The 15,761-nt window shown below is 38.0% G+C and overlaps 1 protein-coding gene and 1 pseudogene across 1 annotated transcript; both read right to left on the reverse strand.

Annotated features, from left to right (window-relative positions):
• Positions 1-90: 90 nt before the first annotated feature.
• On the reverse strand, positions 91-12,087 carry LOC138836636 (ribonuclease P protein subunit p40-like; annotated as a pseudogene).
• On the reverse strand, positions 10,118-11,062 carry LOC138836295 (olfactory receptor 5P76-like). The gene has a single exon (XM_070034787.1). The coding sequence runs from the start codon at positions 11,060-11,062 to the stop codon at positions 10,118-10,120; it is 945 nt and encodes a 314-aa protein (XP_069890888.1).
• Positions 12,088-15,761: the final 3,674 nt, after the last annotated feature.

Genomic DNA, 15,761 nt, shown 5'->3' on the forward strand with positions numbered 1-15,761 from the left:
GACTAACCCCTCTTTACTTAATTATGCATTAGCTGGAATGCTGTCTTTTCTCCTTTGTCTTTTCATTTTACAGTGATTCTGCATTCTGTGTCAACTAAAGTCCAGTTGGATTCTAAAAATAAATAAATAAATAAATGTATGATGTTGCCTTGTATGAAATAAAAGCAAGGTTATAAAGTTAGAATGAGGAAAATATAATAAAAGAGCTTTATATTTTCAATAGACTAGCATATACCGAATTCTACCTAAAATGTGATATTTAATAGCATATAATATTTAAATCAATTGGTTTAAAAATATTGTAAAGACATGACTAAAATGTTAATGGAAAAAACAGAATACAAAAGAAGGGAAAATCACAAATGAATCAAGGAAAAGAAAAAATAAGAAAAAAAGTGCTATTAAAGAGCATCCACATGGTAAACTATTCAATTATTTTCATATTTGCTTGGAGAAACCTTAGAGAATTTCACCTTCACCATCTTTATTCAAGGTTATAATGAAGTCTCAGGTATTGAATAAGGTCATGAAAGCCAATATAAAATGATGTAAAATCAGAGATATAACAATAAATAAAACTCTACATTTCTTCACAATGTTCCTACAGTAAATTCTAAGAAATGTATAAAGCTTATACTTTATGCATCTAGAACGATAACAGGACACTGGGCACTTCAAATCATTCACTATGCTCAGTTCTACTTTAGGGTGATGTTTCTGAATTTGGTATTTGGAAAACTATGACATCATTGTTGTTTCTATTGCACCTGTAGAATGCCAAGCCAAAAGGAAATCAAACTTCAAAGGCTTCTTTTCTTTAAAGGACCAGCATATTCTTTTATACTTCTTAGACTCCAACATAAGGGATGAATCCATCAAAGCAATGGAAACAATGAACTTCCTGATTTTTCTGCCAGAATACTGAGAGGGATGACCTTGAAGTCCAGTTTCTTCATAAGTGTCTTTTTTTTTTTTTTAATTGTATTTTATTTTATTTGAGAACATACTGTACAGAGGGGTTACAATTACATGGGCAGGATAATGCATACATTTCTTACCAAGCATTGCAGCCTCCTCCTTTGTTTACCCTTCACTTCCCTTCCCCGCCTCCCCCCTCCCCCCACCCAATTTTACCCCCCTCCCCCCACCCAATTATACCCCCCTCCCCCCCCACACCGAAATTGTAAAGCTGGTTTTGACATGACATTTTGTACTTCTCATTGTTGCAACAGGTCCCCCTGAATCCTTAAACGACTTGTTTGTCCCCATCTCCTCCACATGTTATACTGACATCAAATATAGTGAAAGCGGGGGTTACACTGTGGGGGAGGGACATACAAAGCAACAAAGAAATAATCTTATAAATGCATTAGAAACACATGCATGAAAGAAACAAAAACATTAAAATACATATTTAAGGGTTCATTTTCCTAACATCACAATATCTGGCCTTTTCCGCTTGACTCATACCTATACTAGATATTGCAAATAAGGGAAACCATGGGACCTATGCTTCTTTGGGCCTGGCTTACTTCACTTAATATAATTTTTTCCAAACCTTTCCATTTCCTAACAAATGGGGAAATGTCATTCTTTCTGATGGAGGCATAGAATTCCATTGTGTATATATACCACATTTTCTTGATCCATTCATCTACTGAGGGGCATCTGGGTTGGTTCCATATCTTAGCTATGGTAAATAGTGCTGCAATAAACATAGTTGTGCTGGTAGCTTTAGTGTGGTCTTGTTTGTAAACATTTGGGTAAATGCCCAAAAGTGGGATTGCTGGATCATAGGGGAGATCTATGTGAAGTCTTTTGAGGAACCTCCATACTGCTTTCCAAAGTGGTTGAACAAGTTTACATTCCCACCAACAATGAAGTAAGGTTCCTTTCTGTCCACATCCCCTCCAGCATCTGTTGTTATTAGAGTTCTTGATTTTTGCTGTTCTAACTGGAGTGAGGTGATATCTCAATGTTGTTTTGATTTGCATTTCTTTTATGGCTAGGGATGTTGAACATTTCTTCATGTGTCTATTGGCCATCCTTCTTTCTTCTTCAGAGAAGCTTCTCTTTAAGTCTTTTGCCCACTTATTTATTGGGCAGTTGTTTCTTTGAGGATTTGTTGTTGGGTGGTTTAATTTTTTGAGTTCCAAGTATATTTTAGATATGAGACCCTTGTCCGTTGTATGGCTAGTAAAGATCTTCTCCCAATCGGTGGGCTTTCTATTGATCTTGCCAGCTATGTCATTTGCCCTGCAGAAGCTCTGCAATCTTATGCAATCCCATTTGTCCAACCTTTCTTTGATTTGTTGTGCTTCCGGGTCTCTATTCAGAAAATTTCGACCTGAGCCAAGGAGACCTAGGGTTTCTCCTATTCCATCCTGTAATGTTTTCAGAGTGTCTGCTTTGAGTTCAAGGTCTTTGATCCATTTGGAGTTGATTCTGGTGCAGGGTGATATATAAGGATCTAGCTTTAGTTTTCTACATGTAGTTAACCAATTTACTGAAGAGGCTGTCTTTCTTCCATTCTATTGTTTTAGCTTCCTTATCGAAGATTAGATGGCTATAGGTCTGTAGGTTCATTTCTGGGTTTTCAATTCTATTCCATTGGTCCTGAGGTCTGTTCTTATGCCAATACCAAGCTGTTTTGATTACTATGGCTTTATAGTAGAGTTTGAAATTTGGTATTGATATTCCTCCAGCAGTGTTCTTTCCGTTGAGGAGCGTTTTTGCTATTCGGGGTCTTTTATTGTTCCATATGAATTTTTTGGATTGCCTCCTCTATTTCCTTGAAGAATGAGGGTGGAATTTTGATAGGTATCGCGTTGAATTTGTAGATAGCCTTGGGAAGTATTGCCATTTTCACGATGTTAATCTTGCCAATCCAGGAGCATGGGAGGTTTTGCCATTTTTTAAGTTCTGTGTTGATTTCCTTTTTCAAGATTTTAAAGTTTTCATCATAGAGGTCCTTCACTTCTTTGGTTAAGTTAATTCCTAGGTATTTTATTTTTTGTGGGGCTATTACAAATGGAGTTGCTTTCCTAATTTCAGCCACACTTTTCTCATTGTTGGCATATAGAAAAGCCATTGATTTTTGGGGGTTAATTTTATATCCTGCTACTTTGCCAAAGTTTTGAATCAGCTTGAGTAATTTGGGAGTGGAGTCTATGGGATTCTTTAAATACAAGATCATGTCATCTGCAAAGAGGGAAAGTTTTATTTCTTCTTTCTCTATTTGGATCCCCTTTATGTCTGCATCTTGCCTTATTGCTGTAGCTAGGCATTCTAATACTAGATTGAAGAGAAGTGGAGAGAGTGGGCATCCTTGTCTTGTTCCTGAGTTAAGAGGAAATGGCTTTAGTTTTTCACCATTGAGTATAATGCTGGCTGTAGGTTTGTCATATACAGCCTTTATTGTATTGAGGAATGTTCCATGGATTCCTAATTTTTCCAGAACCTTCATCATAAAGGGGTGTTGGATCTTGTCAAATGCTTTTTCTGCATCTATTGAGATAACCATGTGGTTCTTATTCTTGCTCCTGTTGATGTGATGAATAATATTAATTGATTTACGTATATTGAACCAGCTTTGCATCCCTGAAATGAATCCTGTTTGATCATGGTGTATGATTTTTTGGATGAATTGTTGAAGTCGATTGGCCAAAATTTTGTTGAGAAGTTTTGCATCAATGTTCATCAAAGAAATGGGTCTATAGTTTTCTTTCTTTGATGAGTCCCTGCCTGGTTTTGGGATGAGGGTTATGATGGCTTCATAGAATGTGTTCGGTAATGAGCTTTCTCTTTCAATTTCATTGAAGAGTTGGAGGAGTATTGGTGTGAGCTCTGCTTTGAAGGCCTTGTAAAATTCCGCTGTAAAACCATCTGGTCCTGGACTTTTCTTAGCTGGGAGGTCTCTTATTGCTGTTTCTATTTCAATGGTTGATATGGGCCTGTTAAGCTGGTTTAACTCATCTTGGTTTAGTTTTGGCATGTCAATATTTGCTAGGAAAAGGTCCATTTCTGTCAAGTTCTCAAACTTATTAGCATAAAGTTTAGAGAAGTATTCCCTTATAATGTTCTGAATCTTGGTTGTTTCCGTGGTGATGTTTCCATTCTCATCTCTGAGTTTATTAATTTGGGTGTGCTCTCTCCTTTTTCTGATAAGGTTTGCTAAGGGTCTGTCAATTTTGTTAAGTTTTTCGAAGAACCAACTCTTTGTTTTGTTGATTCTTTCTATAGTTTTTTTGGATTCTAATTCATTTAATTCTGATTTAATTTTGATTATTTCTTTCCGTCTATTGGATTGGGGTTTATCTTGCTGCTCTTTTTCAAGGAGGTTTAGATGTGTCATTAAATTGTTAGTTTCCGATCTCTCCAATTTGTTGATGTAGGAGCTCAGAGCTATAAACTTGCCTCTGAGTACTGCCTTTTCTGTGTCCCAGAGGAGCTGGTAATTTGTGTGTTCATTTTTGGTGAATAGCATGAACATTTGAATTTCCTTTCTAATCTCTTCCATGACCCACTCATGATTCAGCAGTGTGTTGTTCAGCCTCCATGTGATACCGGACTTTCTTTGGTGGCTTTTGGTGTTGAGTTCTAATTTTATTCCCTTGTGGTCAGAGAGAATGCAAGGTGTAACTTCAATGTTTCTGAATTTAGACAAGTTTGCTTTGTGGCCTAAAATGTGGTCTATTTTAGAAAACGTTCCATGTGCTGCTGAGAAGAACGTGTATTCTGATGCTGCTGGGTGAAATGTTCGGTAAATGTCTGTTAAGTCTAGTTGATCTATGCAGCTGTTTAGATCTGCGGTTTCTCTGTTGAGTTTTTGCCGAGTTGATCTATCTAGTGGGGAGAGTGGTGTGTTAAAATCCCCAACGATTAATGTCTTTGGATCTATCTGGGATTTGAGGGAAAGTAGTGTTTCTTTGATAAATTTGGGTGCTCCATTGTTTGGCGAATAGATATTTAGAATTGTAATATCCTCCTGGAGGAGAGATCCTTTAATTAATATGTAGCGACCTTCTTTATCTCTTCTCACGAATTTTAATTTGAAGTCTATTTTATCTGATATTAGGATTGCAACTCCCGCCTGTTTATGAGGGCCGTTTGCTTGGTAGATTTTGTTCCAGCCTTTAACCTTGAAAATATGTTTGTTTTTACGGGCAAGATGTGACTCCTGCAGGCAGCAGATAGAAGGGTCTTGTTTTTTAATCCAACTAGACAGTCTATGTCGCTTAATTGGAGAGTTCAGTCCGTTAACGTTAAGAGATAGGACTGAGAGGTATTTGGGAGTTCCTGCCATGTTATCCACCTTCTTGGGGGCTGTGAAAACTGGGTTCTTCCTAAGGTTCTTGGATTCTCAGTTTGTGTGCAGTTTCTTGGCCTTTGTTGCGTTCTTGTTGGTTTTCTATGTGTAGGACATCTTTAAGAATCTTTTGCAGGGCTGGTTTGGTGGAGATGTATTGTTTCAATTTTTCTTTGCTATGGAAGGTTTTTATTTGGCCTTCAGTTATGAAGGAGAGTTTAGCTGGGTACAGTATTCTTGGTTGATAGTTGTTTGTTTTTAGGGCATGGCATATGTCATTCCAGGCTCTTCTTGCTTTGATTGTCTCTGCTGAGAAATCTGAGGTAATTCTAATTGGTTTCCCTTTATAGGTGATGAACCTTTTCTCCTTGACAGCTTTAAGGATCTTTTCCTTGGTCTGGGTTGATCCTGTGTGGATTATAATGTGACGGTGGGATGTCCTATTCTGGTCTGGTCTATTTGGGGTTCTAAAAGCTTCTTGTATCTGAATAGGCCTATCTTTTTGTATGTTTGGGAAGTTCTCTGCTAGGATCCTGTTAAACAAATTTCCTAGACCATTAACTTCTGTTTCTAGGTGCTCCGCTACACCCATTATCCTTAAATTGGGCCTTCTGATGGTGTCCTCCAGGTGTTGGATAGACCTATCATATTTCTTGGACTTGTCTTGGATGGTTGTATGTTCTTTCTCTATAATATCTAGGCTGTCTTCAATCCCTGAGATTCGATCTTCTGCATGGTCTAACCTGCTGTCAAGACTCTCTACTTTGTTTTTTATCTCTTTTCCTTCTAATTGGTCAGCTTTGATGGCTTCAAGTTCTTTGTTGAAGCTCTGTTTTAGGTCTTGTATGATTTTCTTTACTTCCTTAATTTGGTGTTCAGTGTTTGTTCTCAAATCACTTAGTTGATTGGTTATGGTTTCTTTGGACTCCCATTCCTTCTGTTGGGTTCCATTCAGCATTCCCTTTGTGGTCTCCCTGACTTCCTTCAGCTCTTTGTTAATGGATTCCATGAATGTCTTTAGTGATCTTTGTGTATTCTCTACCTGGTCTCTTAATTCGTGAATTACTCTTTGATTAGTTTCCTCCCTTCTGTGGGATTCCTGCAGTTCTCTTTGAGTGTTCTCTGCCTGCTCACGCCATTCCTCCCTTTCTCTTTGAGTATTCTCAAGTTGTTCACGCAAATCCTGTATCAGTTTTTGAGAAGCTTCCTCACGCTTATGATATTCCTGTATAAACTTCTGGGATGCCTCCTCTCTCTCCCTATCACGCTCATACAGAGTCCTTTGTACATTGTCAAACTTCTCATTTATCATGTTTGCTATTAGTGTTTGTAGAGCTATTTGGGAACTCTCCTCTGGATTATTCTTTATCTGTTCTAATCCCTGATTATCAAGGTTGGGAATTGAGATACCCGAATTTGCCATTTTTCTTGTGTTTTTCCGGCTTACTCGGCCCATTTGAGATAAAGATTGCACCAGTTTTGTGCTAGAACACTATCTTAAGGCAACCATCAACCAAAGTTTGCATTTGTACAGTCAATAGTCTACAGATACAATCTAGTTCAACAGATACATCTATTCAACATCAAATGACTATATGTTAAAGGACTTCGAACCGCAGAAAAGAATTTGGAAAACCAGAAATTATTAGGATTAGTGAGAGATGTAGGTAAAAAATAGGAATAGATTGGTGTGGGGAGGCACAGGGAGAGTTAACTATGTCCTAATCACAGTGCAGGAAATGGGTTGGGTAGGATGCAAGTAGAGAGAGAGAGAAAAAGAAGAGACGGAAAGGGGAATAAAGAGAGACCAGAAAAAGAATAGAAACGTAAAAATTAATGTTATTATAGAGGTTAAAAGACCGTCTATTTAGAGAGGAATGTGAATATGTTCAGAGAAGGGGAGGGACATAGAGGAGATGTGAAAAGCTTTAAGGGAGAAGAAAAGATCAGAAGTTCAGTAGAGCTAGATAAAAAACTAAAAGATAATTAAGAAAGAAAGAAAAAGAGAAAGAAGACAAGAAAAGAAAGGAAAACTCATTCACGTAATTCTGAAATAAAAATTATAAGATGAGAAAAAAAAAAGTTACTGGAAAACAATTATTTTTTCAGAAGAGGCAAAAATTAAAGATTAATAAAAGTTTTAGAAGGGAAAAAAATTTATATACATATATATATATATATATATAAGGTAACAAAAAACAAAAAACAAGCAAAAAAAAAAAAGAAAAAAAGAAGAAGAAGAAGGAAAAAAAAAAAAAAAGTCTTTTGATTTTTTTTTTTGGGGGGGGGGAGGAGTGGGAAGAATCCTGTATCTCCCTTTTGTCTGCAACCAGTCTCTTGTTGGAGTCTCTGGTCAGCTTGAGGTCCTGTGGCTTGATTGGTTTCTTAAGTCGGTTGGTTGGAAGAGGCAGAAAAATGCTCTGCTTTACCCAAGATTTTGAGATCCCCCTCCCAGGTTAGTTTTCTGGGAGGGTGGTCTGCTTTGAGAGTCACAAAAGAGGGGGATGTGGTGATGAGGCTAGGTTCTGAGTAGAGTTGAGGCCTTTCAACAAACAGTAGCTTTTCCCTGGGGCTATTTTGTGATAAAGCTCACAGCGCCCAGCCTGGAGCCATTCTCAGGGTTTCTGTTTTTCAATTGATTGTGGTGGCTGCTAGAGGGAGGGGCAGCCTCTGGCTCTGGTTACCCAGTGAGGCTAGGCTGGCGCCTGAGCTGGGTGACTTTTCCCTGGATGGAGCTGAGTCTGGCAGGTCACTTCGGCGTTAAGTTCTTGTGACCTGCTAAATGACTCATTTTATTCCAAGGCCTGAGCTGGAGCTAGCAGCAACTCCGAGCTTTGTCGGTATCCAAGATGGAGATCACCGGTGCTGGGGGGGGGGAGGGGTGGCCTTCCTTCCTCTGCTCCCTGAGGAGTGAGGATGTCGGGCTTGTACTCACGCCGAGTCTTGGATCCTGGGTCGTCTCTGGTGCCGAGTCTTGGATCCTGGGTCGTCTCTGGTCTGCAAGCTGCAGGGTGAAGATGTCCGCTCTTCGTTGGTTCTTGCTGGTGTTGAATAGAATCCGCTCGCCCGCTGCGTCTGGCTCCTTCGTCCCGGACTCTCTGTGTGAGCGCTCAGGTATGGCCCCCGGCTGTGGACTCTGCCGCTTGCGACCCTGCCGCCGCCGCCGCCGCCGTGGCGGCTGCTGGCGACCACTCGGGTGCTTCTTTTTGCCTTGGCTTCCCCTCTCTTGTCTAACTCTCTGTCCTGTGATGGCACACTTGGTGTGATTCTCTGGCTTAGGACTGTTCACTGGAACTCTAAAGCTGCTTTCTATGCGAGAGCTTGTTCAGATTCCAGCTTCTCCTCCGCCCTCTTCCCGCAACTCCCATAAGTGTCTTTATCCAGGGATAAAATCAACTTTCCATTGGGTAGCAGACCAACAGTATCTTCATCAATATGTATATTGAATGTCAGTGCATAGCAGGAACCTTTCCTTATAAAAGTGTTGATGAATTCAGGTGTAATTAATTCATGAAGAGGTAAAATCATCAGAGTAATAGGGTTGAGTTTCCATGACCATGCTTTTCAGGTGTTTTGTTAGTATCCCACATTCCAGAATGAGAAATGACACCTTGTAATTGTGATAGTGGGCCTCCACCATATGCCTGTGGCAAGACTTGTGGTGGCTGAAATTAGATTTCTCACAGACTATAAAGTGCCGGGCACCTCTCAAAGCGTTCACAGCATGGCCATAGTCTCCACTACCAAATGAGTACATTTCTTATGCAGCATTTCAACCTCTTCCTTTCTTTTTCCCCTACCGTCCCTTCCCTCCCCACCTTCCCAACTCCCCTCTTCCTACCCACAAATTGTAAAGTTCATTTGCAACATAGTGTCTTATACATCTCATTGTTACCATAGGTTAACCTGTATCCTTATATCAGCATTTTGCTGTTTCTTTTCCTTATTTCATTTTTTTTTTCATGGAAACCTCTGTCTTTGATTCTGGTACCTTCCATTTCATATATACATTTATCTGATTTGGGAAGGAAAAGAAAATAACAAAATGAGAAAAGAAATACAAAGGATAATCCATGGCAAAAATGATATTCACAAGTCACCATGTTGGAAATAAACTTTACAACTTGGGGGGGGCAGGAGTAAGGAGAGGGAAGGGATAGTGGGAGAACAACAGATGAGTGGGTAACAATCAACAAGAAATGGACTTCAGTCATGTAACCGTAATAACCCCTCTGTACAGCATCTCTCCAATAAAATAACATTTTTAAAACAGAATACAACGGTCCACATAAAACACAAAAAAAGGAACAAAGAGGAATGAAGAAACCTTACAAGACACGTGGAAGAACATTAAAAGGAAAAATATCTGTGTCACTATAGCTCAGCAGGGAGAATGTTTTAATCAGTGTGTTAAAGATCCCCTTCTTACTCCCTCATCATTTCAACCACCTCCCAAAATCAGAGAAAGAATTGAAATTAAGTAATTTTATGACCATAAAATCAAGGAGCTTAACATCCAAACTAACACATTCCAGTAAACACTTTTTTGGGTGTGAAAACTTTGAAATAATTTTTAGCAAATTTTGTTTTCCAACAAGAGTTCATATTCTTAATCATAAACTCAGTGAGATTTCATAACATCACATCAAACCTCTTAGTTGGTACATGATCTCAAAATGAACTATGCTTACTAAAAATAGCCCAATAGGTAATTATGTATCAATGATTAGAGGACCATTACAGAATGTCAGTTTACTTTTAGGTATAGCTATTATTTCTATAATGAAGATTAGAAAATACCAAGCCTGACTAAGAAAACACTTTCCTCCAAAGCTCTCTCTTCAGAGCCCCTTTGATCTCATTATTCCTGAGACTGTAGATGAGGGGGTTCAACATGGGGATCACCACCATGTAGAACACAGATATCACCTTGTTCTGGTCAGTGGAGTAGCTAGATTTGGGCATCAGATAAATAAACATAACTGTCCCATAGTACAGAGCAACTGCAGTGAGGTGGGAGGTGCAGGTGGAGAAGGCCTTCTGGCGGCCCTCTGTGGAGCACATCTTCAGGATGGTGATGAGGATGTAGATGTAGGAGATAGCTATGACAGTCACTGTGACCACAAGGATGGAGGCAGCAGTAAATGTGGAAAGAAGTATGAGGGCACTATCTTCAGAACAAGCAATTTCACGCAGAGGAGAAAAATCACAGAAGAAATGATTAACTATGTTTGACCCACAGAACACTAAAGAAAAGAAAGTAATAGCAAAGCATGAAGCATTAAAACAACCACCTATGTAAGCTACTATAAGTAACTGGAAACAAACTTGTGTGGACATTTTGGTTGAATACAGCAGTGGGTTGCAGATGGCCACAAAGCGATCATAGGCCATGGCAGCCAGAAGACAGCACTCAACTGCCCCAAAGAGGAAAGCTGTACACATCTGGATGCCACATCCATGGTAGGTGATCATATTTTTGTCCACCAGAAAGTTAACTAACATGTTGGGTGTGACAGTAGATGAAAACGCCATATCCACAAAAGCTAAATTGCTGAGGAAAAAGTACATGGGGTGGTGGAGCTGAGTGGAGACTCTGATGAGAAGGATTGTGCAGAGATTTCCAGCTATGGTCACCAGGTAGATGCACAGAATGATGATGAAGAGGATGACTCGAAGGACTGGATCTCGTGTTAAGCCCAATAGAATGAACTCTGTCACTGTGGTGTGGTTCCCATCCACCAGGGAATCCATCAGACAATAGGGCTGCTCCCAGAACAAATCTAGGAAGAATAGATTATAGGAAAAATTTATAAACATATTGGTTTCATTTATCTTAGTGCATACTGAATGTCATCATAATCATATTCAAGTACCAGTACACATATGCATTGGAAGAGGATACCATTTATAATTTTAAAATTTATTTTAGCAAAACCACCCTCAAATTTCTATTTATCTTCTTTCTTTCCCTTGATATTTGCGTTTTCTTAAATCTATAAAATGTATGGTTTTAAAGGAAAATAAAAATTCAAAACTGCTAAACAAAGGAAGATTGATTACACTGATAGGAAAGAACATAAATAGGTTATTGTATGACAAGCTCAGAGAGCAGTTGAGATATATTTATAGTTGGTATATATATATATATATATTTATTTATTTATTTATTTATTTATTTATTTATATTTATATTTATATATATATATGCTGGCTAAATGCTTAATGTGCAGCTAAGAATTACATACCTATTGAAGTATGTGTTATGCATATAGTGTATTACATGTTACAAAAATGATATTTTGCATAGGTATATGAGTCCTGGCCAATGTCCCAGAGCCTTCAAGTGCTCTATCAAATAAGTCACAGCTCTACCTCCAGCTTTTTGGTGCATTAGTGGGGACAATAATCTCATGGACTTTGCTGCTTGGGCTGACTGTGAATCTTGAGCCTCAGATCTCATCCTCCTGAGTAGCTAGGATTACAGTCCTGAACCACTGTTACCCAGCTAATATTATATTCTTTATCATATAGAATTGAGTTAGAAGTGTTTAGAGAAGACTATGTAACTTGCTTATAATTACGCAGGAAGTTACATACTCAAACTATTTACTTATACAAACTATTTACATAGTTTGTATTTGGATAATTGCCAGTTACAAATATATAGCTTTCTTTGTTACTATGCAATAATAAAATTAAATTATAGTAAGCACCAAGTCCAATACACCCAGCAATGAATGTAAAACAGATTTCTGTAATCTTCTTAATGCTAACATGTGATAGAGTTGCTCAGATTGTTTTACATTTCAAGATAACCATCAGTTAAATAAAACTCTTTTTTAGAAGTCATACAAAATTCCTGATACCAGATATATGTTCTATATTAGTGCTATAAAGGAGGTTACTTATTATTTCACCAACTGGTCAAGTTTTTTGGATACTTTTATATATTTGAAACAAGTAATAATGTTTTCGCAAATATATTGAATTGCTAATGCAATCACTATACAAATAAATCCCTTAATATCAACCAATATAAAACATGTTCATTCATATGAAACAAATAACTTTCTACTGTAACAATTATTTTCACTGGAAATTTTAACATGAAGTAAAGTCACTTTGAAAATGATATATATTTGTATAAAGTACAAACTAAAAAATTTAAAAAGGATCTCTGAGATATTGTCTGTATTGATCCTAATCTCTAAACCTGCAGAATGTATGTACTAAACTTTCTGTCCACCATGTTGACCCTTAAAAACTCAGATGTATAAAAACATAAGTGTTTCAGAAAAGATTTGTATACCTTTACATGTAAACCTCCAAATTCATTTTAAGTATCAACACAATCCTAAGCATCTCAAAGCTAGCATTTTCTCAGAGTGTGACTTTGGGTAGTGCTAAGATCATGTGAGTTTCTGTCTTATAGTTAAGTAAGTGAGACTCAAGAGGCAAAAATCTTAACGCAAACCAAACTCCTACCTCTTGGAATTAGAACACATTCAGCTTTGAGTAGCAGCACAAAGTCACAGTGATCATATACCTTGAAATATGTTTTCTGTTCTCCTTTGGGATTAAATCCCCAGTGAAGCTGGAGATTCAAGTATGAATGCAAAAGCATCATGGAGCATTTCAGGTTCTTCAGTGAATATTGGAAAACTCAATTCTCATAACAAAAGTGATCTTCCAAGATGCTACCAATTCTCTAGTGGTCAATTTATTCATTTCTATCTTGTTCTCCATGCATAGACTTACTACCTTTGTTTGACATTAACTAGGGAGTATAATTAGATGCCCTGAAAGAGCGATAAGAATCATAAATATCTTTTTTTAATTTTTATTTCTTTTTTATTTTGAAAATACTGTACAATTACAATTATACAGGCAAGATAATGAATACAATTCTTTTTTATTTTATTTATTTTTTGTGAACATACTGTACAGAGGGGTTACAATTACATGGGCAGGATAATGTGTACATTTCTTATCAAGCATTGGAGCCTCCTATTTTGTTTACCCTTCACATCCCTTCCCATCACACGCCCCCGCCTTCTACCCCACCCCCGCCCCAACTTTGTAAAGCTACATTTCAACATGACAACTTGTACTTCTCATTGTTGCAAAAGGTCTACCTGTATCCTTAAACGACTTGCTTTTCCCTATCTCCTTCACAAGTTATACTGACATCAAATATAGTGAAAGCAGGGGTTATTCTGTGGGGGAGGGACATACAAAGCAACAAAGAGATAATCTTTTTTTTAATTTTATTTTATTTTATTTGTGAACATATTGTACAGAGGGGTTACAATTACATGGGCAAGATAATGCGTACATTTCTAACCAAGCATTGCACCCTCCTACTTTGGTTTACACTTCACAAATCTTCCCAGCCTCCCCCCTCCCCCCGAATCCCAATCCTTCTCCTTCCCCCCCCCTCTCCCCCCCCCCACACCTACGCTGTAAAGCTCGTTTTGGACATGACAACTTGTACTTCTCATTGTTGCAACAGGTCCACCTGTATCATTAAACAACTGGTTTTTCCCCATCTCCTATACAAGTTATACTGACATCAAATATAGTGAAAGCAGGGGTTATACTGGGGGGGGGGGGGGACATACAAAGCAACAAAGAGATAATCTTATAAATGCATTAGAAACAAATGCATGAAAGAAAAGAAAATTAAAATATATATCTAAGGGTTCATTTTCCTAACATCACATTATCTTACCTTTTCCGCTTGACTCTTGACTCATACTTATACTAGATATTACAAATGAGGGAAACCATGGGACCTATGTTTCTTTGGGCTTGGCTTACATCACTTAATATAATTTTTTCCAAGTTTTTCCATTTCCTAACAAATGGGGCAATGTCATTCTGTCTGATGGAGGCATAGATTTCCATAGTGTATAAATCCACATTTTCTTGATCCATTTATCTACTGAGGAGCATCTGGGTTGGTTCCATGTCTTAGCTATGGTAAATAATGCTGCAATAAACATAGTTGGGCTGGTAGCTTTAGTGTGGTCTTGTTTGTTAACATTTGGGTAAATGCCCAAAAGTGGGATTGCTGGATCATAGGGGAGCTCTATGTGAAGTCTTTTGAGGAACCTCCATACTGATTTCCAAAGTGTTTGAACAAGTTTACATTCCCACCAACAATGAAGTAAGGTTCGCTTCTGTCCACATCCCCTCCAGCATCTGTTCTTGTTAGAGTTCTTGATTTTTGCCATTGTAACTGGAGTGAGGCGGTATCTCAATGTTGTTTTGATTTGCATTTCTTTTATGGCTAGGGAGGTTGAGCATTTCTTCATGTGTCTATTGGCCATCCTTCTTTCTTCTTCAGAGAAGTTTCTCTTTAAGTCTTTAGCCCACTTATTTATTGGGCAGTTGTGTCTTTGAGGATTTGTTGTTGGAGGATTTAATTTTTTGAGTGCCAAATATATTTTTGATATGACAACCTTGTCCGTTGTATGGCTAGTGAAGGTCTTCTCCCAATCCTTGGGCTTTCTATTGATCTTGCTAGCTATGTCCTTTGCCATGCAGAAGCTCTGCAACCTCAAGCAATCCCATTTGTCCAACCTTTCTTGGATTTGTTGTGTTTCTGGGTCTCTATTAAAAAAATTTCGGCCTGAGCCAAGGAGACCTAGGGTTTCTTCTATTCCATCCTGTAATGTTTTCAGAGTGTCTGCTTTGACTTGGAGGTCTTTGATCCATTTGGAGTTGATTCTGGTGCAGGGTGATATATAAGGATCTAGCTTTAGTTTACTACAAGTGGTTAACAAATTTTGCCAGCACCATTTACTGAAGAGCCTGTCTTTCTTCCATTCTATTGTTTTAGCTCCCTTATCGAAGATTAGATGGCTATATGTCTGTAGGTTCATTTCTGGGTTTTCAATTCTATTCCATTGGTCCTGAGGTCTGTTCTTATGCCAATACCAAGCTGTTTTGATTACTATGGCTTTATAGTAGAGTTTGAAGTTTGGTATTGATATTCCTCCAGCACTGTTCTTTCCGTTGAAGAGCGTTTTTTCTATTCGGGGTCTTTTATTGTTCAATATGAATTTGAGGATTGCCTCTTCTATTTCCTTGAAGAATGAGGTGGGAATTTTGATACTTATCGCATTGAATTTGTAGATAGCCTTGGGAAGTATTGCCATTTTCACGATGTTAATCTTTCCAATCCAGGAGCATGGGAGGTTTTGCCATTTTCTAAGTTCTGTTTTGATTTCTTTTTTCAAGATTTTAAAGTTTTCATCATAGAGGTCCTTCACTTCTTTGGTTAAGTTAATTCCGAGGTATTTTATTTTTTATGGGGCTATTCCAAATGGAGTTGCTTTCCTAATTTCAGCCACACTTTTCTCATTGTTGGCATACAGAAAAGCCATTGATTTTTGGGGGTTAATTTTATAACCTCCTACTTTGCCAAAGTTTTGAATCAGCTTGA

The sequence above is a fragment of the Dipodomys merriami genome, unplaced genomic scaffold, assembly GCF_024711535.1.
Source record: "Dipodomys merriami isolate MVZ:Mamm:240054 unplaced genomic scaffold, mDipMer1.0.p SCAF_25, whole genome shotgun sequence".
Classification (NCBI taxonomy): Eukaryota; Metazoa; Chordata; class Mammalia; order Rodentia; family Heteromyidae; genus Dipodomys; species Dipodomys merriami.